At 44.0% G+C, this 26,652-nt stretch overlaps 1 protein-coding gene across 6 annotated transcripts in view; it reads right to left on the reverse strand.

Annotated features, from left to right (window-relative positions):
- Positions 1 to 4,817: 4,817 nt before the first annotated feature.
- The window catches only part of IRAK3 (interleukin 1 receptor associated kinase 3), a 71,568-nt gene continuing 49,733 nt past the window's right edge, over positions 4,818 to 26,652 (reverse strand). For 4 of the 6 annotated variants that reach the window (XM_046644276.1, XM_046644261.1, XM_046644291.1 and 1 more), the window contains 4 exons: positions 22,740 to 22,938; positions 22,422 to 22,484; positions 22,169 to 22,333; positions 18,557 to 19,785 (listed from right to left, as the gene is read on the reverse strand). In XM_046644276.1, coding sequence (XP_046500232.1) covers positions 19,270 to 19,785; positions 22,169 to 22,333; positions 22,422 to 22,484; positions 22,740 to 22,938 — 943 coding nt within the window. In that variant the 3' untranslated portion in view covers positions 18,557 to 19,269. Of the gene's footprint in view, positions 5,590 to 5,779; positions 5,930 to 12,500; positions 15,948 to 18,556; positions 19,786 to 22,168; positions 22,334 to 22,421; positions 22,485 to 22,739; positions 22,939 to 26,652 lie in introns of those variants that run through there. The other 2 variants (XR_006885832.1, XR_006885831.1) reach the window with 2 other exon arrangements.

The raw sequence follows: 26,652 nt of genomic DNA on the forward strand, positions 1-26,652 counted from the left end.
GAAACAGAATAACAGGAGAAAAATCAAACACAGCTTTATAACATGCATACATGGGAGACACCCAGGAAAACTGAGCGACTGGACAGAATGGCGGAAGCTTCCACCTTAAATACCATCTTCAGCTGAGGACAAAGAAGGATGTCTCGGGTGGTAGTTTGGGCCTTCAAAGGGGAGGAAAGCAATTCACATGGAGATGGCAAAGCAAATGTTTGGTAGACAGAACTTTGATAAGAGTGGGCTTAGCAAGGATCATCTCAGTCATGGATACCCAGAGTTATCCATAGTGATGGCCTGTCCTGGGGATGGGCCTTTATCTTAAATTCTTTTAGGCAGTTAGGGCGAAGGTCAAAGTTTCTTTCAGCATCTTTTGTTCTCAAAAATAATCAAGGCAAAGAGACACATTTTGGGGTGGCCAATTCTGATCCCCCGCAATACCATGGCTGCTTTGCAGGCCAGGCAGGAATATTGCGTTGGAGGGAGTAACCCAAATATTAAAGTATGATGTCCATGCTATGTGTATTGGTACTGCATTAAGAGGCTACCAATTCTTAGTAAAATCAGCTTCTCCCCCTTTGCCTCCCCTTATTTAAATCTCTGCGGTATTAGGCAGATCAAGATGACCAGTAAGAATACACCGTTAATTTTGCAACTGAGGTTAAGTGAAAATAAGTGTGGTAAAGAAATAAAGGTTTAGAACAACAGGTCTTTGGGGTGATCTAGAAACATATTTGAAATGAAATAATTAAATATTAACCTTATCTGAGGATGTTAACCTAAAAATATGGAAGAAACGTTCATAAAAATTCAGTGATCTGAATTCTTAATTTGCAAAATTAAATGTCGTGTTCAATTTTGTTTTTTACACAAACATGAATATTGACATTATCCGTAACAGCAGAAAGAACTGGCAATCATACAGTGCTTCGAGGCTTGTGCGACATGGCAGAATTTCAGTTTCCGTTAAGTAAACAACAAATGACTTTAAAAATTAAACACAGAGCTGAATTTTTCATCAAGAACTGATTTACTAAGTGCCTTCACCGTTTCTTCCTAGAATGTACAGAAAGTGACCCCTAGTGGAATTCTGACAAAGTCTTTCTCCAGTGTTTTTCGATTGCTGTCTAGATGCTTCGGGTCTGCTGTGTGCATCATGCTCAGCTGTGGGGACAAAGACATGACTGGAAAGTGGGGTTTGGTATGGCTGAGAGGCAAACAGCTATAGAAAAGACTGAGCAGAGCTGTGGGAGGGAAAGTTGGAAGTGGTGTATCTGGCAAGGGGCTGGGGGAGAGATGGCTGGGCGGCTGCACAGGGGAGGGTAGAAGTGGAGATGAGATCCAGAAAGAGATTCTGGAGCAGTATGGCACCTTCTGGAAACTGTCGGTGGTTTCCTTTGGCGAGGCAGAGCACTTACAGGCAAGAGTGGATAAGGCGGAAAAGTAGGCAAGGACCCTTATCCTACTGGACAGTGTCCCCAAACTGTGTTCCTCAGATATTAACAGAGTCGCACAAATACTGCACAAAACCACACTGAGAATATCAGGATGAATGGGGCCTTGCACAGGCATGGGAGACTCCTTAAAATGGGCCTCTTCAAGCCGCAGACCTCAGAAGGACCAGGTCAGGGAGAATAGAGGATGAGTCGAGTCAGGAAGTAAACATACTTCCTAGGCATGAGAGGAGTGGAGATCGTGCAGCTGGCCCAGATGCTGCGAATATGGACAGAGGGAGGTGCCAGTGGGACAAGAAGAGGTCCTACAGTTAACACTACCAGCTGCTGGGAGGCAGCCTGTGCAGGTGAGATCCTGCAAATGCCCACAGGGCCTGGGTAGCAGTTACCTTTAAATAACATCACTTGAGCAGCACCAGGATCATTACCGTTTACTGAGTCATTTATACATGCCGGGAACTGTGCTTTTTCTGTGTTATTTTAATCCTCACAATAAGCCCACTGTATATATTTATTATTAGTCTCATGTGCAGATGAGGAAACAGCCTTGCAGAGGTTAACTGGTCTGCCCCAAGTCCATCAGCTAGCCAGCGAGTGGCTGCTCCATGCTGCTCTGGTCCAGTGGGCCTGGAAGCCAGCACCGTGGAGTCATCAGAAAGCAGAGGGTGGTTAGAGCCAGGATAGCAAATGAGTTCCTGGAGGGGGGTTGCGAGAGGGGGGAGGGGAGAGGGCAGAGGCGGAAGCCCAGAGGATGCCAACGTCTGAGGGACTGTAGAGGAGGAGGGGAAAGCAGAGAGGGAGAGGGAGAGGGAGGGAGGGGTCAAAAAGGTAGAAAGATAACCAAGAGAGAGCCATATCCTGGAAGGGAGAGAGAGCGAGCCAGCGCCTCCCCAGAAGCGGGTAGAATTCAACGACGACGTCAGACACTGCGGAGAAATCAAGTGTGGAAAGTCTAAGAGTTGATCGCGATCACGAGGGTTGGCAGTTGGGAGGCCACTGATTATCTGAGAGAGAAACCTTAGTGGAAAGGAGGGCAAACCCTTCACTGAAGGAGCTGAGGAACGCAGGGAAGAGGCAGCAGCGAGGTAGGCAGCACGAGAAGGGCGTGAAACCTGCTTCTCAGAGAGCCCGGCTGAAAGGAGCGGGACACCAGAGAGGATGCCAGTGAAGAAGGGGCCTTCGCCCTGAGTACTGAAGATGTATTCTATGAAGGGTTCTATGTTGGGCAGAAGCGGGCACGGAAAATAAGAGGTGGAAGGTAAAGTGGAAAGGATAAGTGACAGTGAGGAGAGAAAGGGATCCGGAGCACAGAAGAGAAGGGCCGAGAAGAGAGGCGGAGGAAAGGAGGGGAGGAGGGGAGGCACGCTCCTGGGTCTGTCCTCAGCAGAGGACGAGGGGTGAAGCCCAGCGCCTGCCTTGTCCCTCTGAGTAGAAATCGGGGACAGCGGCTCCGAGTCAGAGGACAGAAGAGAAGGAGGCTCGAGGAGAAGCCTTCTGACAACTGCTGTTGGGTACGGCGGTGGCAGACGACCTGAGACCAGCACACAGACAGCAAGGCAGCAGAGGGGGGCCGGCTGATGCGGAGACCGTGGGTGTGCAGTGGCACACGTCAGCCTGGCAGAGACTGTGGGTGTGCAGTGACACACGTCAGCACGGCAGAGACCGTGGGTGTGCAGTGGCACACGTCAGCCTGGCGGAGACCGTGGGTGTGCAGTGGCACACGTCAGCACGGCCATGCACCTGACTTTCCAGGGCTTGGGCACAGGAGCAGAGGAGGCAGATCACAGGAACTAGAGAGGAGCCAAACCGCTGTTTGCAAATCAGTCGTTTCCTATTTTTCTGCCGTATCTGAGAAGAAACTGACGATCCTGCCAAGATTTTTGAAAAAGGGAAGTGAAGCCTGGAGATGGGGGGTGGGGACAGTGTCCCGTAGACTGACAGAAAAGGGAGAAATTGCCAGTCCGAAGATCTTGATGCTGGGTAAAAGGTAAGAGGGATGGGCAATTGTGGTCCAAGGGGGAAACACTAGCCATTCAGTGAGAACGCCTGTGTGCTGGGCGCCATGTGGGGCACCATGCGAAGGGTGTCCTAGATATTATTTTATTTAACCTTGCAGCAGACCTATAAAGTTAATATTACTCTCCACATTTTACAGGTGGAGAAACTGAGGCTCAGAGACAGCAGCTAACTTGCACAGTGTCAGGCAGCTGGTGGATCCGCCCCACAGCTTGTTCAACAATCACAAGGCCGGGATTGAGAGGCTGAGGGTTGAGTAATGAAAGGATGGGGGCAGCGGACTCAGGAGGGAACTGTTCTCCTGGACTGGGTTGGAGGGTCGGTGAGATGGCGAGCTGGATGGAGACGGTCTGACACATGAGTGATGGTTACTGCACCATGGTGGCTTGGAGTGGGGATAAAGATACCAGCCGAAGGAGGAAACTGCATATACAGAGCAAGAGTGCTGAGGACGGAGAGTGAAATAGCCAGATTGCATGACATTGGTAACATTTTGGTACAGGGCTGGGTGAGGCTGGCTATGTGATTTGTAGGGCCCAGTGAAAATGAAAATGTGGGGGCCTTCGTTCAAATATACTGCTGTTAAAGGTACTAAAATATAAAAAGACTTTCCTTTTTTCTACAGCCTATCTCTTGACCTGTCATGGTGTTTTTATTTGCTGTTTCATGTCATGGTCCCTTGGGCACAGGGACACTTGCAGAGTCCATGCAGACCCTCACAGCCGCCCAGTGGGGGCTCTGTCCAGTGACTCAGTATGAGGCCTACTGACTTCCGAGTTCCACCTCCCCTGATATGCTGCACCCCAGCTGGATGCAAATGAACCGGTCTCCCCTTCCCACAGCCCACCACCCCAACCCAGAGCAGAAGGAACAACAACTTGCACACCAGGACATACTTGGTCCGGGGAGGGCGAGAGGGTCACCCTGCCACGTGCCCATCAGACAGACACACTGTGGCACTGCCAGCTGGAAATAGGGATGGTGCTGCCACGCCCTACCTGAAGATGCCGGGGCAATGATGTGTACCCAACCTCAGCCCTGCCTGCCCCTGCTCTAGTTCCCTGCCTGGGACAGAGGGCAACAGTGGGACCCGCTGGACTTGCTCTGCTGCCAGGACCCAGTCAGCCCCAGGGAGGCGACAGGAAGGGGCAGGCTGGGTGGGACCCAGGGTGCTGAGGGCAGGGGAAGCAGGAGGCCAACACACCAACCAGGGAAGGAGGGGAGACAGTGGGAAGTGGGACCCCACACGAACCAGGGCTCCAAGCCCCTTGAGCATGCTCCACTAGCCACCAGACTCAATGATGGCACCCAAATTAAAAGATGAACTTGTCATATTAGTTTGCTAGGGCTGCTGTAACAAAGTATCACAGGTGGCACGGCTTAAACAACAGAAATTTATTTCCTCACATTTCTGGAGGCTGGAAGTCCTAGATGAAGATGTCGCTTGCATCTTGGTTTCATCAGAGGCCTCTATCCTTTAGCTTGTAGATGGCCATCTTCCCTCTCTGTCTTCACCAGGTCTTTCCTCTCTGTCTGTATGTATCCTAATCTCTTCTTATAAGGACACCAGCCATATCGGATTAGGACCCACCCCAGTGACCTCATTTAACCTTAATTACCTCTCTAAAGACCCTGTCTTCAAGTACAGTCACGTTCTGAGGTACTGAGGGTTAGGACTGCAACATATGGATTGTGGGAGGACACAATTCAGCCCATATCAATTTTTAAGAGTTTCAAGATGGCAATTGCAGAGCATTAAACCCCAAGCACAGGCACGTCTGTGCATGGGACCCCGTGAGCCTGCACTGGACACGTGCCCATGAAGCCAGCCCTGGGCGGGGAGTTCAGTGGTATAGGAGCAGCAGTGTGGAGCTAGAAGGATCGGATCTCCTCCTAGAGCTGCAAGTGCCAGGCTCATGGAGGAATGAGCACCTTCATTGGACGGAATTGTAAAGGAAGCAAGGCGACGTTCTTGGTGAGAGCCAGGGTTTGCTAAGTAACGGGAAGAGTGACAATGTCTTCGAGCAGGCGGAGAATGAAAAGAAGTTTCTTCAAAAGCAAAGGAGCATTCCATGAGACAGAGCAGAAGGGTCTGGGAGGGAGGTCAGCAGTGAGTGAATAAACCCTGGAGGGAAGAGAAGCGTATGAGAATGAGAACATGAGAAAGAGGACACACTGGACGATTTCCCGTCTCATTGCTTTCGGTCATGCTGCTTTTAAATTCCCTGAATTTAGCAATTAAATTAAATTGAATTGAATTGTAGTTAAATATTAACATTCCTTGGGCTAACTTCTGCTGCATCTCACATACGAACCTGCTATTATTGATTGGCCAGTGCAAGGATATTTCATGCTGAGCTACCGCTGTTCTCTCGTGGTCTCCGTTCCAATCACGCAGCACTTGCAGAGGATGGACTGGGAAGGGGTACCTTCTGCAGCTTTAGTAGACGGCCTGCTCTCCCACACTGGAAACAAAATCGTAATTGTTATCACGTCACCGTAGTACTCTAACAAATTAAGCTTGGTTCCTTGAATATTTGCTTGGGGGTCATTATTCTCAATATCTTATTATAGTCACTCCCAGAGAACAACAAAAAAGCCTTGTCTGTATTTATATGGATAGAAATACAGGCGATTAATAAGTTTAAAGAGCTACTGCAGCGTCATATCAGTATAGGAAATTAATAACATGTGAAGTAGAAAGATAAAAGCAGCTTTACACAGAAGGCTACATAATGAAAATACTGACATATTGTTGCATATGGTTTTAATTTTCTACTCAAGTCCCATCAAATAAGATTACAATAATTAATTTTTAACTGTTCTAATAATGACAATCATTGAAAAAATTACGGTAAAACATGTTCATTGCAGAAAATTTAGATAAGCAAAAAAGAAGGGGGATTTCATTATAATCCTAACATCCATTTTCTTTGAGATTTGTTTTTATTTTCTTCTAGTCTTTTTTCTACAGCTATACATCCATATACTTTTCTTTTTACAAGAAGCAGGATCCTTTCTTGCATAATGTTGAGTAATCTGCCTTTTACCACTTGACAATGTAGGACAAACATTCTTGTATAGCATTGTGTTAATGACTACATTTAGTTATAATCTATTTAACACATTTCCTGTTGCTGGACATTTAGGTTCTTTTCAACTATTTACTCTTGTAGACAATGTAGCAATAACTATCCTCGTAGCTATAATGTGTGCACCTCTATGACTATTTTCATAGTATAGATTCATGGAAGTGTCAATAATGTGTCAAAGTGTGTGCATATTTTTAAGCCTTTTGAAAAAAATATTTTTAATAAGGTAAAAAAGGCTAAGAACTAGTCTGCTTGACTAATCATTGAGGATTTCCACATAGAAACATATAATAGAGAGCACAGCAGACTGGAGCAATAAGACCAGGGTTGCATTTCTGCCTCTTCCACTGCCAAGTTATAAGAACTGGATTAGTCCTTCAACCCTTTCAGGTCTTGTTGTCATTAAGCAGGGCTGACAAAGAGGTGGAGATACAGTTGGCCATGGAGTTAAATTAGTTAAATCCACACACAATAAATATGAACAGGAACAAACCAGGAGAGCATCCATGAATATATAAATGGGAAGACTAGGAAGTCAAATACGAATATAACGTGGTCACCAGACATTTAGTGAAATTTCCTTAAGTCCTGTTTGGGCAGAGAGATGTGGGTTGACCACAGCTGCACAGGAAATGGAGTGTTAGCGGACAAGTTGAAGGCGATCCCTCAGGCTCTGCCCAGAGAGTGGCAGTCTTGGCTAAGCAACCTCAAACATCACACTTTCCCGGGAAAGACCATTTCTCTAGTGCATGAGATGGTCTCAAGCTTCCTTCATTGAAAAATACTTAAGATCAACTCCTTCCCCTGTGCCATATCATGTTGCTTCATTTAGAACTTGCCTACAGGGAGACAATGCACTAACAGGTTGACCTGAGAATTTCAGTTCTCTGGACAGTTACATTTTTCATTATAAAGTAGTAAATTATTATGCTGATTTTTTTAACCTCCAAGAAATTGGTCAGTGCAGATCCCCTATTGAGAGTAAGTCTATTCCAAAGACCAAGGAATTCTGGTCCTAAGATGGCAAGGCTAAGATGGACCCCAGAAAACTCACCAAGGTCAGTGCTACCTTGATGGAAGCCGGTCTGGGATATCAGTCAGTCCTACTGGATGCGACCTGCTTTCTTTAAACTCAACAAGCAATGAACAAGGTATTTCATTATGTTTTTCATTTATTCAATGGATATCAATGAGTATCTAGCTTCATATCCTGGAGGAGTTCACAGTCTTAACACTGAAAATAATATGGTAATGATTACAAATAATAAGAAAAATGTAAAAGTGGACAAACAGAGGAGGGGGTGATTAATCACTCAGGGAAGTTTGGGAAAGATTCACAGAGGAAGCGGTATTTATCCTAGATCATGAGTGAATGGTGTACAAGGATGCACCGGGCTGAAGGTGGGGGTAGGGAGAGGAGGACATTCCAGACAGCTGGACCTGCATGTGCTAAGCCATGGAGATGAGAAGGGACATGGTATGCTTTAGGAATTATAACACATTTAGCGGGACTAGAATGAAAGGTACAAGTCTATGGAAAGGGGGCAGGAAGGAGGTAGAGATGGGATTTAAATGATGGACAGATAGTTTGGGACCAGTTTGTGAAGGTTCTTTTACACTATTTAATGGAGTATGGATCATATCTTCTATTCAAGATAGAGAAATATATGTTGGAAAATGAGATGAAATCAGCGTTCGTTGAATTTATTTCTAAAGATTTCTTAATTATCACAAAGATGTTAGCCTCAGAGAGGGTACTTGGTGGAGTGCCACATGGTTCTGAGATCAGCTTTATCCTGTAGAACACTTTTTATCAATAAGTTCGTGGATAGAGAAAGCAACTTCATCAAACTGGCCAATGATACAAGTGTGAAAAGAAGAGCTAAAAGTTGGATGATTGAGTTAAAAATTTAAAAGAGTAGCTAATTCATGTATCTGAAAAATGTTTATTAAGCATCTCTTATGTTTCAGGGAGTTTTCTAGGTGCTAGGGATCCAGTGGTGAACAAGTCAAAGTCCTTGGCCTCACGGATTTTATATTCTGGGGAAGAAGATTGATGATTGACAAACAAATACATAATAAAATGCCATGCATTGACACATAAATTGAAGGAAACTGACACCTTGTAAAAGGTGACAGAGAGTAATAGCAGAGGGAGAGATTCTGGCAGGAGAGAGTTCCAGGCAGGAGACCAGCAAGTGTGAAGGTCCTGAGACGGGAACAGCTTGCACATGAGAAGGCCAGTGTGGCTGCAGCTGATTGTCGAAGGGGAGACTGATAGGAAATGAGAGAGGTCGGAAATAGACAGTTAGCCAGGGGCTCCCTCCAAAGCTGGATAAATGAGTCAAAACAAAGATGGCATTGAACCACGATGTACATTGTCATTTAAAAATGGTTGGATAGTGTTATAACAATAAAAATACAATAAACTCTGGGTTTTATTTCATAAAAATCATTTACAGAAGGAAAGGATGAAGGGATAGGTGTTATCAGTAGTTTATGCAAAAAATGCCTCAAGACCTTGGTAGACCCGCAAGCTCAACATGAGCTAAAATGAAATGATGACTTTGAGACACACACACACACATACATACGTGCATGGACATACCTACACTTAGCACAACCTTAGACTGAATTAACAGAAACATACTCAAATTAAATAACAGAATAAACTAACATTCTTTTTACCTACTGTATTTAAAGTATTTCATTTGATTTGGTATGAGAAATTTTAAGAGAGCTATTGATGATTTAAAATTTTTCCCATTGACCAGGATGCTGAGAAAAATAAAATAAAAATAGCTACTCATATTTATTTGATTTCCCAACTCTTCAACTCTGAGCTCATCTAATTTAAAGGTCTTAGATCTCAAGGGAAAAATGATCCCATGTGGACACAACAATGGTTTCACTGACCTGGAACTGAGAGACTGTCACTTTGGACTCCCCATGCCACATGCCACTGAACCAACGAGAGAGAAGTTGGACACTATACTGGTTCTGGGTATTGATTGCAGTTACCCAGGGAAAATCAGATTGGTGAGCACAAAGAGCGCCGGAAGGTGTAAGTTTGGAATCCAGAGTGCTCGGAGTGCCAACAGGTCCAGATACAGTAGTGAAAGCTAATGTGCACAAAAATAAGGGCATGACCACCGAGGATTCACACCGTCAGGAGTGAAGGTCTGGCGCACACCATCAGGGAGGGAAACCTGGACAAGCAGTGTGCCGGCTGAGGGCCGAGGGACATGGACGGAGAGGGAAAGAAGCACCTGATCAATACAAATCGCAGACTTGTGACAAATTATAGAAACAAAGACTACAGCAGCTGTGCTATTTCCTTTGTTCTGTATTTGTTTGTGTATGTTAACCAATTATGTATTTTTCCCTCTCTTTTCTCCTATATTATATAAGCATTGTTGGTGATGATTATCTTTGTTCTTAGAAAATTCAGGTGGAAGAAAAATTAAGATCACAGAGAGACAGAAATGATGATTGATGGGACCTTGTGTCCCCTCTTTTGGGAAAGTGAAAGCATCTTCAATTATTTAAGGGATATTTGTATGATATTCTCACTGGAAGTTTAAATAGAGGGCAGAGGGGTGGGAATAAATGCTGAATAGCCAAAGGGTAGGATTTTTCTGTTGGCTCTTAGCTCCAATCTTGCCCCTCTGTGCTTTCCTCTGTAGTTAAGAGAAAACTATTTCCTAGATGTCCTTGACAGCTAACTTCTTGTTATGGACCACAAGAAAAATGGAGAAGCTTTTTCTTTCTCTGCTTCTTCTTGGGCCCTGGCAGTGACCGCAGCAGCACAAGTGGCCGTCCAGTCCCGGTTCCTGCGTTCCTCCTTGGCAGCGCCACTCCAGAAGCATCAGCAGCAAGTGCTCAGGGGCCTTAGCAGGACAGTGGTCATGGACACTTAGGTGCACATTTTCCCTTTTTTCTCCTTCATCCAGAAGAGAGAGAATGGCTTCCTGAAGTTAATAATCTCTGGATAATTTCACATTTTCCTTTTTTTGCTCTTCTAGTCTTTCCAACCCTTTGATAACCAATTCCCAATACTAAATTCCACCTGTTTGAAATACCTAGTAAGGGTTCTATTTCTCCATGAGGGCAATCACTGATACAGACGAACCCATGGCCCAGATGATGCAAAGACAAACATGGAGTAGATGGGAGAGGAAGAGGATGGTCATTGACAGGCCAGGACAAAATGGAGAGACCAGATAATAGGAAGTTTTTATAAAGTCAGCGAAAGTAGACTATGATTTCTGGTGTGTAGCACTTTCAGGTGGTGATAGGGTCCAGCGTATGGCCTTGGGAATCATGGTTGAAGTGAAGCGTAAGCATAGTTTCACTGTAATTGGTGAGATCTTTTAACTATGATGCTGTGATGCTACTTGGTTTACTCCAACGACTATTGACATCAGGAATGCTGATGCTGGGATTTGAGCAGGGGAGAAAGATGAGCACATGTCAGACTATATCATCTAAAATACGGTGATAATTTTTTATTAGGGAAATACATGTTAATGGCCAAGACAGGATACTAGTAATCACATGAATTATTTCTCTCTCTTCAAACTGCTAGACAAACACGTAATGAAAATGTCAGGGATGACTCCGCCTCCTGTCTCAAGCAATAGTCTTAGAGCTGCTGGCAGTGAGTTAATATAAACGTGCATATTTGGCTTTCCAGCATACTGAAATGTAAGCATACATTTTCCTCCATGTATATAAAATAAAGACAAAAAAAGGTCATAGATTAATATTTGCCCTTGGCTGAAGTCATTGCAGCTTTTTAAAAAAATCCTTTGTTACAAACATAAAAGAAAAAAAATACCACAACGTCCAGTGTTTAATCATCCAGCACGTGTGCCCTAATTAGCCTGCACACTTTCAGAATGATGTGAAATTATTCTTAGTGAATAAAGGGATTAAGAGGATTAAGAAGACTACCAGAAGTTGTTTATACCTCCCTCCTATGCGCTGTTCCGAATGATTCCATTTGAAGTGTCAAATTTAGGTTTGGGATTTAGGTATGGGATTCCTTCACTTCTCTCTCAGAGAAATTTTTGTGGGGATGGTACAGTTGGTATTACCTGGCATTTCCATTCCTTTGGTATCACATATACCACATTACTTTGGTATCAAAAGAACAAAATTTGTGGCTGTGTTCTGCTCTTAAGAAGCCAGCACTAATTTGTCTTTTGGCACGATTTGCCTAGGAAGTGTTTTTGTCATTATTTACACACTCTGAAACTTAGTTTTGCCCACAAAGCAGTCCCTCCAGGTAGAACTCGTTAGAATCGGCATTTTGCCTGGAGGGTACTTTGCGATTTCCCTTTATAATGAATGCGTTATCATGGCCCCCATTAGCCATGTTACCAAGGCTCCATCTCCACCCGGCCGAGAAAAGTCACACTTTCTCTGCACTATCACAATCTTTGTTTTCAATGATAACTACAGAGCAGAGTCTACTATATTCAGTGAATTAAAATTTTATGTAGCATAAAAAGGGATACTGGGGCACAAATCTGGGGAATGGATATTTTATGGTAAAAAATTTATCTCCCCAAAGAGCTTTTAATTTAACTATAGGTTACTCCTTAAAGCATCGATTTGTAAGCATAGATCTTCAGGGTAACTTTCAAAGATTTCACCAAAACTAACTAATCTTTAATTACAAGTATTCCCAGTTGTGCACTGTGATCTGTTCTCCACTCTTCTGTATTTCAGCTTGTCTGGTTTTTGTCTCTTGAATTGCTTTTTTATAAGCCCTCTCAAAACTGGTTACTCAGGGGATACCAGACAAATCCACGTGGGAGCTCCAGTCACTAAGGTTGAAGACAGAAATGATAAAGGACAATGGCATAGTAGCATTATCACTAGTTGCCAGTTGTCACCAATGGCACAACTAAGCAAAGAGCCAGGCAAATGTAGTAATGTAGAAAACATTTTTTTCCCAAAATAAAAATAGCTTTATTATTTTTTGATAACAAAAATGATACATGCTCATTATAAAAATTTCAAATACATAAAAGTCTAAAAAAAGTAAAGATCACCCAAACACCATAGCCCAGAAAAAACCATCATTAACCTTTTAGCAAAAATCTCTCTATGAAACACACATTGAAAAATATCCAAGGTTATAAATGGACCCATATTAAACATGCCATTCTGTAGTCTGCTTTTTCATTCCATATTTCAAGGACAAATTTCCATAGCAATAAACACAGATCTAAATGGTCTTTAATGACAGTTGCATACACCTCTACTGTATATATGAGCCATCATTCATTTAACTCATCTTCTATTGAAGGATATTTAGGCTGTTTCCAATATTTTAATATCATAAACATCATAAAGTACATCTTTGTGCTCACGTTTACATACCTGTGAAATTTTTATTCATTAGGATAAATTCCTAAACAAATTGCTGTGTAAAAGTGTATCATAATTTAAGTGTTTGATACATATTGACAAATTTGATACATATTGCCTTCTAAAAAGGTTGTACCAATTTCCCCTCCTGCCAATAGTGAACAAGAATGCCCATTTGCCCACATTCTTGTCAATTGCTTTAATCTTGACCAATCTGGGAGGACAAAATTAACAATAATATTAAAACAACAAACACATACATGTATTTATTAGCTGTTTTCATTTTCAAATAGGGGATACTTTTAATTTTTAAGTTACCCCTTTTCAGAGCAGATATTTCCAGGGCTGGAATAAAGAGTTTTGGTTTGTATCCCCATTCCGTCATCGGTGTGACCCTGGGCAAGTGTCAACTTATTTGAGCCTCACTTTCCTTGATTTTAGAGTAACAGAATGCAGCTCAATAGGCATTTAAAGCTTAAATGATGTGTGAATGCATCTAGCACACTACTAGACACATTGATATTAACTGAGTCTGAATCTCCTGCAAGTAAACTCTTCCTACCTTCTTACCCTCCATCCCAATTAGTGGTCTATAAGAAAATTTTAAAATTAAGCATCCGATAAAAAACCTTGGAATTATTCTCGTGCTATTTATACAGATGACCACAAAAGTTTGCAACAAAGCAGATGACGTCAGTAAGAATGCTCCTAAGTGAAGGTTAGGTAGGCAATGTAGATCTTTGGAATAAAAATGACTCCCAAGAAAATACTTGCAAGTCAAGTGTAATGGACCATCAAATATATATAAACAATGTGGGACAGACAAATGGAAACAAAATACAACTAACATGAGTTTATTCCCTGTCAAAATGCTGGTCCATCATTGCTTGGGCACGGTTTGGGATATTTTCCACCACGAAGCAAATTTATAAGCAATATACACACTGTCTAATTCCTCTTTTCAAAGACAGCTCAGATATCAGTATTTGAAATTAATAATTTTTATCCCAGAATGGTGAGATGAAACCATTTAAGCAAATGATTGATGATAGTCTGGATGTTAGATAGACAAACTTCAGGTGCAATCTAGATAGCAGTCTTGGTACACCAGATACCAGCAATTTTGAAGATATTGTGAAGAACTATATGATTCATTCATTTTACAAATATTTACGGAGCCATATTATGTGCCAGGTACTGTGCTGGCTTTTAAGGACAGAAAAATGAGCAGAATATAGGCCTTGCCCTCAGGGAAGTTTCCATGTTGTGGAGGAGAAGAGAGATGTCAACTGTCAATTCCAGTATGGGGCAATAGAGGGAGGCACGCATAGATTCCGTAGAAGCAGCCTGCTGAAGATGGCATCAGCTGTCAGGTGAATGCCCTGAAGAACTCATAGGTCAAGGGAAGAAAAGGCTGTGTCAGTGACTGCTTAGTGCACATTCACAGAAAAACGCTGGGTACATGGGGAGATATCAGCTATTCAACAGGATAAGGGGAAAAGCTCTCTGAAACCCGACAGAGGAGCTGGCAGAGAAGGCAGGGTCTACATCCGAGAACACTCTGAGACGGCTTTGTGTGGAGAGCTCACGCAGAGCTGCCAGTCAGCGTTAGAACTGAGATGAAGCTCTCCCACGGAGTTCCCTATTCACCACTCGTTCATTTATTCCCTCAAACCTAAGTTCCACGAGGGCACGGATCTTAGTCAGATTCCATCTTGGCCGTATCCCCAGCTCCTAGAACAGTGCCCCTGGCACAAAGGAGGCTGTTGGTAAACACTTGTTCAATGAATGAATCGATGGATGAAAGAATTCACTTAACTCACATCAAATGACCACAGAGGTGGGTGCCCACAGCAGAGGAGCAGGATAATGAAAAGGGCAGAAGGCGCGGCGAGGCTTCTGTGCCTACTGAAAATTTCTGGAATCAACAAATGACTTTTCACATCCATTCCTTTTCGTAGGAGCTTGAATCTGCAGTGCCTTCTTTGTGTAATGTGCAGGACAAGAAAGAACACAGGCTTTGAAGTCAGACAGATGCGGGTTCAAACGCTGGCTCCTCCAGATCGGGGAGGACCTGAGGCAAGTCACACACCCTCCCTGCGTCAGTTTCCTTACCTCTAAAATAGGAATTGTATCTTCCGGTAGGCTGTAAGGGTTAAACAAGAAGAAACGTGCACAGCTCTGGGCCCCGTTCCCTTGGCCCTCATGCCACCCTTCTAGCCCCAGAGACGGGGCTGTGCAAAGCTCTGGTAGAGCCGTGGGCCTCCAATTCCCTGTGTATCCATCCTGGAGAGCTTCTCGGGCACTCTCCTATTTCTCTTAATCCCTTCTGTCTTTCCAGGAGCCTTCTCCAAGAGCCTTCCTTACTTTCTCAAAAGTGCACAGTAATCTCTACCTCCTTCCTCTTTTCCCCACCCTCACTTTTGGTTCCAATGATTTGTGGTTCACATAACAGATGTCACTGTTCTGTTCACTAGGGCAGACGCCTTTCCTTCCTTCCTAAAATGCTTGCATCTTACTTGGTACCCAAGTAGCCAACACGGTGCCTGGCTTCTGGCAGATGCTTAACGAACGTGACTCATGGTAATCCTCACTTGCCATACTCACTGAAGCTCAGGTCAGGAAAGTCATATTACACAGGCTGATGTACCAACTGTGACACATCACTGTATGCAGTGAGTGACAGACCATCATAACACTTCTCAAGAAGCCAATACAACTGATTATGTCAGAAACCCCACAGCTATTTTCAAAGACAACATATTCTCCATGTTTGGGGGAAATTATAAAATGAGACAAAAACCCTAACAAGTACATAGGATCTGCCTGGAGGATTGCCCACGGGCGCTCCAAGGATAAAGATGAGTGAAATTCTTTACTCATTCCTGTTTGCTGATCGGAGAGAACATTCGGAGGCTCTTTCTTGGTTTCGTCATGTATCTTAGTCTCCATATCACGAAGTCATGGAGGTATTCTCTCATTGCCCACAGCAGGATGCAAGATTTCACTCCTATCAATTAACATTGATGAATGCACCAATTAGAAGGCAAATCTAGTCAGGAGGACTGGATCACTCAATAGAAAATTCTGGTAATCCAGCCACAGTGGCATCTGCTTACCATATCATTAATCGGTTATTGCTAATCTGACTTGGTCTTTAAGATGTCCACAACAGTCACACCCTAGCAGGGTGAGCTAGTCAAAAAGATCACTGATTAACAATATTTCTAGAGTTCATTCTCTATGCTAAGCAAAATCCTAAGTAATAGGGTGAATATAAAAGAATTAAAAGAAATGATTATCTCTCAAAAATCATACAAAGTAAATGGGAAACTAGAATCTACTGATCTATAACAACTTGAGGACACTTAAGGGAGTGGTTCTCAAAGGGTGGCCTGCACAGCAGCAGCAGCAGCAGCAGCACCTGAGAATCTGTTAGAAAGCCAAATTTCTAACCCCAGACCTACTGCATCAGAAACTGGGTGGGGCCCAGTAAGCTGTGTTTTTAACAAGCCTTCCACATCATTCTGATGCACATTAAGTTTGAGAAACTCTGCTTTACGTCAACTAAGCAAGTTCAAATCAACAGAACACCAAGAGGTGACACAAGTGCTGAGTAATGACACGGGCCTGGGTTATTCAGAGCATCCTCGATGACCTCTCTTTGACGGTACTGGCATATCCAGATGCAAAGCGAAAAGCAGTTTAACACAGAGCCATCAATCCTTGATTGTCTTGATTACCTCCTCTGAATTATTAGTGGCAACTTCACACGATTCCAGGCTCATTTCCCCAATTCAGCCAAAATACTTTCAGACTACATCACTAAGATAAGCTAAATTGGTCTCAGAATGGTTTACAATATATAAAGGCAAATTACTGCTTCCTTTCATAACATGTGTGATCCGGAGCTGCCAAACTAGGACAGGTCACAAGAATTAAAATCATACGAAGTCTAATCCAACTCCGTCCCCTCCTAGTCTTAGCACACGGTCAGTCTGGGAGCGTTGTGAACATGCAGGCCGTGATCCGATGGGGAAGACAGCCAGGCAGGTCCCCTGCACACCAGTGGTGAGCACGGCCTCCCCCAACTGCTTACCTGGGGCCTTTATTTGGCCTGTCAATCAGACTAAGGCTTACTGTGTTTTGAATCTCAGTTCCTGTCCTGAGATCCTTTTTCCCAGCACTGTACCTCCAGGTTACTGACCGTGGTCTGTTAACCTGACCTGATTCCTGATGACTTCCTTATTAATCGTTCCTGAATCTGGACTCCAATCTGACTAAGATTAACCCAACCGTACTCATTTAGCAAAAAAAAAAAACACCAAAAAAACCCATGAGCCTATCTCTTTGATGCACAGAAGGCTAGGGATCTACCCTTTTATTATAAAGTCCTGGAGGGGGAGAGGCCATAAATCCTCTGGAAATGGTTTTCGTGCAGTGTTTCTATCTATCATCATAAAGACAGTCATTATCCCCACTTTGTTAATTTACTCAGCAATGTTTACTATAGCGAATTTTTGATTATGTGAGTTCATAGAGATAATTTAATTCAATTTAACTTATAAGTAAACACCTGCTCTGTATAGGATAACATGCTAGGCCCTGAAGAGATGGCCCTACACACTCAGGGAATGTGATAGACAGAGGAACGGCCCCCAAAGATGTCCAAATCCTGATACCAGAGACCTAGGAATATATTACTTTACAGGAGAAAAGGGACATTCAGGTGTGATTAAATTAAGGATTTGGGGATGCAGATATTTTCCTGGATTATCTGAGTCGACCCCATGCAGTCACAAGGATTCTTATAAGAGAGAGGCAAGGGGGCCGAAGTAAGAGAAAGAGGTGATGAAGACGAGGTCAGAGAGAGAGACAACTGGATTCAAAGATGCTACACTGCTGGCTCCAAGGATGGAGGACGAGGCCACGAGCCAAAGAAGGCAGACAGCTTCTAGAACCAAGAAAAGGCAGGGAACGATTCTCCCTAGGGCCTCCAGAAGGAATGCCAAGGACCTCTGACCTCCAGGACCATAAAATAATTACTTATGCTGTTTTAACCCACTAAGATTGTCATATTTTGTTACAGCAACAACAGGGAGTTATAATAAATACAGAGAGTTATAATCTAGAAGAGATACAAGATGACACAGACAACTTTGCCGTAATTCAGAAAGTGGCAAGTATAAAATAGACATTGCTATAGAAATGTGAATAAAATGAGTACTTCTGGCTGGAGAGATTAGGGAAGCTTCCTGAAGGGTGGCAGTTCTGCTGGGCCCTGAAGGCTTGGGGAGGATTTCAAAGGGGGGAAATCCAGGAAAGAGAAAGAGCAAAGGCAGAGTTGGAAGGTACAGAATCAAACAAAAAGCCAACCTCAGCCCTTATGACCAGGCATTTTCTTAAGGACAAAAATCATTTGATGAAAACTTGATATATTCCACTCAGGATATAGTAGGTCTCCAAGTTTGTCAAAAAAAATTGTAATAGGGGCTGGCCTGGTGGCACAGCAGTTAAGTTTGCACGTTCCGCTTCTCGGCAGCCCGGGGTTCACCGGTTCGGATCCCGGGTGCGGACATGGCACCGCTTGGCAAGCCATGCTGTGGTAGGCATCCCACATATAAAGTAGAGGAAGATGGGCACGGATGTTAGCTCAGGGCCAGTCTTCCTCAGCAAAAAGAGGAGGATTGGCAGCAGATGTTAGCTCAGGGCTAATCTTCCTCAAAAAAAAAATTGTCATAGTACTCAATAACCATATTATATGTGATAATCTATCCTAAGAGTTTAAATACAGAAATAGAGATCTTGGGGAGGAATTCCCTCTCTCCACAGAACACGACAGAGCTGAGGATGAATCTGGCTCATTTTCAGTCAGGCAGGCTTGACAGAGATGGACAGAAACACTAAGGGTCAATCGAAATAAACAAGAAGGTAATTCTTTAAAAAGGCATCTATTACCATTCACAAATTAGACATTTCCTAAGCCCTGGAAGGCAGATGAAACCATACAATGGACTCCAAGTGAACTGACCATACTCAGCAGACCGGAGGCTCTGAGCTCACGCGGATGCTGATAGAGACCATTAGAATCCAGTCCCTTTCCGGTAGGTTTTCATTGTTGTGCTTGTCCGAAGCCAGAGCCCAGGTTTGATCATGAAGCAATTATCCTGATAAAACAAATTTTTAAGCCACCCCGTTTTTCGAGGTAGAAAGGAAGGAATAGAATTTTCCAGATTGTTGATCAGCATTACCCAAATTCACCATCACTCATCCTCTTGGCATTACTCGTGAAAGACAATGTCTCCCCATGATGACACCAGCACTCAGGTACCTCAGCAATATTTGCTTTCTTCCTTATCTTCTGGTGAAATTGACTCCTTTTTGTACTCTTCACATTCATTCCAGGAAAATTCAGAAGACCAGCTAATCTCCATTGGCCTGCTCCTGTAAGACTGGCCCAGAGCTTCTGCAGAAGGGTCCATAGTCACACCACAGGCGCTGGAGTCCTGGGATGGAGCTGCATCCTTTGGAGACCAACTCTTTTCACAAGAAGAACTGGGTATGTTGCAAGCATCCTCATTTCTCTGACTCCCTGTCTTTCTCTCAAAGCCCAGAAACGTAACCTCAGACTGGCTACACTCAAAGGGAATTTTCTGAGTCATTCTCTCTTTTCTCCAACCTTTATCAGGAGGCAGGGAAGAGTTATTCTGGTTTTCATCATTTTCCACTGGAATACTTGGTACGTTGTCCAAGAACAGAGGAGAAGGACACCTGAAGGACTTCAGTGAGGCGGGAGGGTCTTCAGCAAAATACAAGCTGGCCGGAGCGCTCTCAAGAACGGTCAGGACCTGAGGAACCAAGAAGTCAACACTGAGTTCAGCTTGAATCACCTTTCTTCCTTTCTTTATCTATCTATTTATTTATTTTTGTGAGGAACATGGTCCCTGAGCTAACACCCGTGCCAATCTTCCTCCACTTTGTATATGGGACACCGGTCACAGCACAGCTTGATGACCCGGGATCTGAACCCCTGAACCCCAGGCTGCTGAAGAGGAGAGCACAACCACTCAACCACGGGGCTGGCCCTGAATAACCTTTCTTTTTACCTTCTTTCTGTCTACCTATTAAGGAGTATTCTCTGATGCTCACAAAATAAGTTCAACCATAGAATTTTGAATAAGAAGGGATTAAAGATTAGGTAAACCTCTTCATTTTAATGAGTGTATTGACATGAAGCCAAGAAACTACACTGAATTAAATTTCAAGAGACCTGACTTCAGGCCCAAATTTGGCACCCACTACTCTGTGACCTTGGGCGAGTCTCATCATTCCTCACTTCCACCTTAATCTGTGGAGCGCTGGAAGGGGCTGGGGGACAGCAGACTCAATCTGGGTTCTCAGATGCCAGGATTATCTAAGAGAGCTTTCAGATCCCTTAGCCCCAACCTAAAGATTAGCATTCAAAAAATATGGAGATGGGGGGCCCAAGAATCTGAATTTTAAAAGCATCCCAGTTGATTTGAATGTGTAGCTCAAAGTGAGAACTGTTGACCTGATATAAAATTATATATAACATACCTTCATATACACATGTAATTTAAAAAAAATATATAGAGAGCTTTACAATTTACAAAGTGCTTTCACACACATCACCTCATTTTTTTTTGTATGCTTTTTGGTGAGGAAGATTGGCCCTGAGCTAACATCTGTTGCCAATCTTCCTCCTTTTTTTTTCCTCCCCAAAGCCCCAGTACGTAGTTGTATATCCTAGTTGTAGGTCCTTCTAGTCTTCTATTTGGTACGCCTCCACAGCATGGCTTGCTGAGCAGTGTGTAGGTCCACACCCAGGGTCCAAACTGGCAAACCCTGGGCTGCTGAAGCAGAGTGTGTGAACTTAACCACTTGGCCACGGGGCCAGCCCCACATCACCTCATTTAATCTGCATAAACAATATTACTATTCTCATTTTATAGATAATAAAGTTGAGGCTAAAAAAGGGAATCACTATCACCAGCCACTAAGGAAGCAGACCTGTTGCTTGACCTCAGAACACCTGGCTCCTGGTTCCACGTTCCTTCCACTATACATCACATAGCTCCTCTTGGTCCCAAGATTCCAGGTCACACAGGTCTTACTGGTGGTGTCAGGCCTAGAATACAGTTCTCCTGACTCTTAGGCAGTGCTCTGCATATTCTGATTAAGTCAACTCCTTGCTTAAAACCCTTTCATGGCTCTGTGATAAAATAGAAACTTCTGGAATGGAATTCATGTCTTACCTCCTGGAACCTTCTATCTTTTTTTTTTTTCCTTTGGTGAGGAAGATTGTCCCTGAGCTAACATCTGTGCCAATCTTTCTCTATTTTGTATGTGGGACGCCGCCACTCCATGGCTTGATGAGTGGTGCATAGGATCTGAACTGGTGAACGCCAGGCTGCTGAAGTGGAGCATGTGAACTTAACCATTACACCACTGGGCTAGCCCCCAACCTTCGATCATTTTACCCACGCCGGCTTTTCCCTCACCCCCTCCCACTTCCATGATGCTGAACTACCTGCAGTCTTAGTGCCTTGAAATCCATCACCTGTGAGCCTCTGCAGGTGTAGATTCTCTCTGCCTAGGATGTCCTTCCATCCTTACTGCTGCCTAAATCCAGTCTGTTCTTCAGATCACAGCCTAACTATCACCTCCATCAAGAAGCTTCCCTGACTTCCACAGGCTGGTAAGTATTCTGACTCTCTGCTCCCACGTGGGCCTGGACTCCCTTCTGCTTGAGGACAGCGACTATATCTTGATCACTTGTATCTCCAGCACCCAGTACAAAGTCTGGCACCTGCTGAGTAGGCACTAAATAAATATTTGTTGAACAAATAAATAAGTGAATGGCTGATTAAATCCCATGAACAGATGAGTACATAAAAAAATCAATAAGGGAAATACACACTGCATTTTTAATGGGCCAGATCTCTTAATGAAGGTTGAATAAAATATTCTCTCCAAATGACTTAGGTCTTTTCACTAAATTTTCTGTGGTGCCTGGTTCCACTCAATAATGACCCCTACCAGAGTATCAAATAATGTGACCTGTTGACCTGGAAAAGCTATCTATTCGGTTAGAGTTGTCTGTTGAGGGCTGGATTTGTCTCAATGATAAAAAATTCACTTAGACACACAATTTATCCAGTTTACATTTTCCAGGGGCTTAGTTTTGAATAAAACCATGTGCATACATACTTCATCCATCGATGGTCTCAACTTGGCCCGTGTTGCAGCACACTGGCCCGCCAAAGAGAACAGCTTGGCAGAGAAATTCCGAGGACAGGGACACACTTTCTTATCTAGATATGAGAGACATGAATCAAGGCCTCTCTTCTCCATCAATTCCATAAGAAGATCCCTCTAGGAACAGGAGAAGACAAGCTTATCATTTAGAACTCCATCGGAAAAACGACCAAGAGACAGGCGCAGAGACAAACACAATTCTTACCAGCTGGATGTGCTTGGGCTCATCCAACACCACTTTACAACCTGTCAGAACTTCCATGATTACCTACAAGGAATACACAGAAAGTCAGCTACATTTGTTAAATAGATACACACAATTGGTTGCAACAACTAACCTTGACGATGAATATAGTTCATTCTAATTAACGACTTTATATTTTATTGCTTGACTGACTGCATAATTTTAATGTAAAAGACAATAAGTAACAGGAAATCAATAGGTCTAAAAGTTAATGCCCTTAAAAAAATTCTTAGAATTTAGAGCCTTCTTGGTGACAAATACCCCCCTTGGTGAACTCACAATCCCAAAGCTGTAGACGTCGGTTTTGACGGTGAGTCTGCCCTGCCTGACGTACTCCTCGGGCATGTACCACAGGTGTTTCCTGTTGCAGCCGGTCACGCTGATGGTGCAGTGCTGGTGTTCAAGGTGGGGTCGGAAGTGCGCCACGGCAAAATCAGTTAGTTTGGGTTGAAACTGATCATCCAAAAGTATGTTTGCACTAAAATTGGGATCAAGGACAAACAAGACAAAACATCACAAAGGCATTCGGGTGAAAAACAACGTGACAAGCTCCCCTTCACATCTGGTTACTTCCAAGTGTGGACAAAATAAAGCCATATGCAATTTTCCACGAACTAGAGCACATTTTCCCATTTTTCTTACAGTATAAATCCAAGTGTTGTATAAAACCTAAAACAAAAGCCTGCCCTAGGAAGACTGGGCATTTCCTACTTACAGACACATACATGCAGTTGGTGGACACAGCCGATGGCTTGTCAACAGGAGAAACTAAAGTTCACCAAGCAGCTTTCCTTGGGCTCTCCTTACATGTGACAAGAACAGTAATGGAGCTCTAATCAGCTAACAATCACGTGTCTGCTGCGTGCATGGAGCTGTGTGTGCAACGCTCGGCTTAGCAGAAGAGAGCCACTAACCTGTGGTGATCTGAGGAATCTTTGGGAGACCCTGCCTTAAGGATACCCTACTGCACTATTCTACCTCCACGGCTTATTTGTGCTTGAGTCTTATTTAAAATGCAAATATCTGCAGAGGCCAAGGCCAAGCGCTTGGAGTCGGTGTTAGCTGTTCGTCCCATCAAAAGCTTAATGATCACTTCACCTCATGGCTGAGTGCTCCCTTCGGAGGGCCATCCCAGCAGGGATGGGAAAGGATGCGCCCATGCATTTCACGTGGCACACAGCCTGCATTGGGGCCAGCTCTGCCTTTTCCTGGCTCTGGAACCACTGGCAGGTTACTTCACCCCGTAAACCTCAATGTCATCTTTCCTCACATGTGAAATGAGGGAAACAACAGAACTGGCATGGAGAATATAAATAACCTACTCCTGGTACACCGTAATGCTCAACAGATGGTTGGTAAGACGAAAACGAGTAATTAATCATAAGAGAGCAGATGGATGTTGATAAAAGAGGTGGGTGGGCCAGGAGAAAGTTGCCCACGTCTCAGTGTTGGTTAGGGCTTTTTGTCCCCTGCCAACAAAGCTTCTAATACCAGGCCTGCCCATCCAAGATGCCAAGTGGCATAGTTGTAGTACTACACATTGTTATTAAAAGCGGTAATAGCTACAGGATAAGAAGAAGCAATTCTTAATGCTGAACAAATACTGGACCTTACAAAAGCTCCAGAAGCCCTTGCTGTCCCCGTACAAATAGCCAACAGGCAGACAGTAGTTCCACGGGTCTGAAGTGCAGGTATGATAACGATTCAGAGGATTCCGAGTCCTAGTTCTACTTAGGGGACGTGAAGCTAAGGCTTCAAGGATTCTAGTCCACACCTTGTCTAGCACTGTGTTGATGACAAACAAAGTGAAGAGACACCCTAGGGCCCTTTAAGGATGGAGGAGGACACGTTGTAGACTTTGTCCACTCTCTCTCCTCTAATGCTGGCAGCAAAATGGTGAGATCCAAAGGGACGCTCTTCGGCATGGGCCCCAGGGCCCTCACCGGATGTGTGACCCTTGGGTTTATGAGGAGAAAGTCAGACACGGCCTGGCCCTCCAGACTTGTATCAATAATCACAGTCCTCATTTTTCTCCTTGCTTTGTATTTTCTCCCCAGATACTTCAGGCCTGGCAGCTTCTAAGGCCAGCCTGGGCCTCATGGATCTCTGTCACTCCTCATCCATCCTCTGGTTTTCTCATCCAGAGAGCAGCGTTGACTATGCTGACATCCCCTGAGGATGAGGAGTACACCAGAGCCTACACTCTCTCCAGCTCTAGATAAGAACAGACACTCAGTTCACAATTACTTCTTCCACAGGTGCACGCTTCACTAGTTCACATCAAGGCTGGGGCTCCTGGAGATGCCCTGACCACTCCAGAGTGCTGGGGCATTGAGTGCAGGAGACTGCCAGGGGTGCCGGGAGCTGAGGCGGGCACAGGGGGCCCCTAACTCTCATTCCCAGGACCCAAGCTTCTGCCCCTCCAGCTGCTGCCTCACCAAGAGCCTGGCTCTCTTCTGCACACAGCCACCCTCCCTCGCCGTTTCTTTCAGCCCAGGAGGAGGATCGAAAGATTCTGAATGCCGAAGTTTCAATGTCAGACATCTAGCCCTCTTCCTCTTCCCCCCAGCTCTAAAGAAGGAATAAAGTCATAACACGCCAGAACCATAAGAATACAAAGGCTGAATTTGTGAAACACTTAGAATCTCTGAAGAACAGGTCTTTTCTAAATACAAAAGGAAAAAAAAAGCAAAGACAACAAAACCCATAATCTAATCCATTTATTGACCCTCAGAACCACTGGGGGCAGCCTTCAGCAACTGGTGACTCATGCTTCTGTAAGTGTCGGGCAGTGTGCTGGGTGAACACAACGAGTTACCCAACAAACCACAGGGGACACTGGGTCAGGGAGAGGCCGTCAGGAAGAATGTGCAATTGTTCTAGGGCATTGCGTTTGCACTTTGAATAATGGTATTTGGTCAAAAGACAAGTTGTTTACCAGCGGACTTTAGGGTGTAACATAAATTTTGAGTCCAGTGATTTACTCTGTTCTAAATAAAGGTTAATGGAGCTGAGGAAGAATGTTCTGTTTTAGGAAAGTGGGACTTGCAAAAGGCCCTTCGACAATCAATTTTACCATAATTCCATCCCCTTCTTCAACCTTAAATAGAACGTTCAAACATAAAATGCCTTCAGCCACCATGCAGGTCAACTGATTACGTTTATCCTGTGGGCAAAAAAACAGACTAACAAAATAAAGACAATATAAAATAACTAAGATCATATAACGATATAATGCCAGAAACGGTGGCTTGCTAGCTACTGTGGTCACCAAAAGAGAGAAGAGAAACATCCCACGGCCTACACCTTCACTGTAGTGTTTCTACAACCTACTTCTTTTTTTCTTTCCCACGAGGCTACTTCCTGTAACAGAAAGGCCATCGCCTCTCTAGACAATTCCTCCAGCAGAAGGATCAGCCGTGGTGCACTAAAAAGCAGGTGGGGAAAATCCGACAGCAGGTGGTGAACTGGGATTCTGACCCTGGGGGTGTTACTTAATCTCTCTGTTGCTAGGGGTCTCTAGGACAACTCTTTCAAAAGCTACAAGAATTGCTTTCTTTGCTCACTAGGTTGTCTCCTAATTTAGTTGAAGCTTTTGGGCCTTAAATATAAAGGGAGATGATACACCTAGATTATAACACAGGATTTGAATTCAAGCGCAAATGCCACGTTTTATGTGTAAGTGCATGATTGGTTTTTAAAGATATTTATTTTTAAAGTATTTTAGGGGGAATTTTAAGTGCCCAGTAGTCTAGCCCCTGAGTGCCTGGCAACTCTTAGGAAAAGTTCAGGCTCCACCCAACCGGCCCCAGAGATAAAGAGGATCCAGCTGGCTTCTCCCTGACAGCCTGAAGCAATAGGACATCTTGCTGTCTGTGTCACTCCTGTTGCAACACCATGACACCCCTCACCATGATACCCTTCTTTCCCTCATCAGATGAGGCAAGACCCAGTTTCTCCAGGAACCCACAGGTTACTGGAAAAGGGCACACTCTCCTCCCCCATTTCAGCATGCAGCGCATCAGGCCTGAAGTGAATAAAGCTGAGATTGTTTACTCCCCACGGGGTTATGGAGCTTTCTCTTTCCTTCCCATGGAACCCAGGCACGACCGAGAGACATTATTCAAGCTTGTTTTTGCTTAACTGGTGCCTTGTGAGTCCAGGCTCTCTGTGTACAGGCCCAGCCAATAAG

Source organism: Equus quagga, chromosome 1 (assembly GCF_021613505.1).
Source record: "Equus quagga isolate Etosha38 chromosome 1, UCLA_HA_Equagga_1.0, whole genome shotgun sequence".
In the NCBI taxonomy this organism is placed as follows: domain Eukaryota; kingdom Metazoa; phylum Chordata; class Mammalia; order Perissodactyla; family Equidae; genus Equus; species Equus quagga.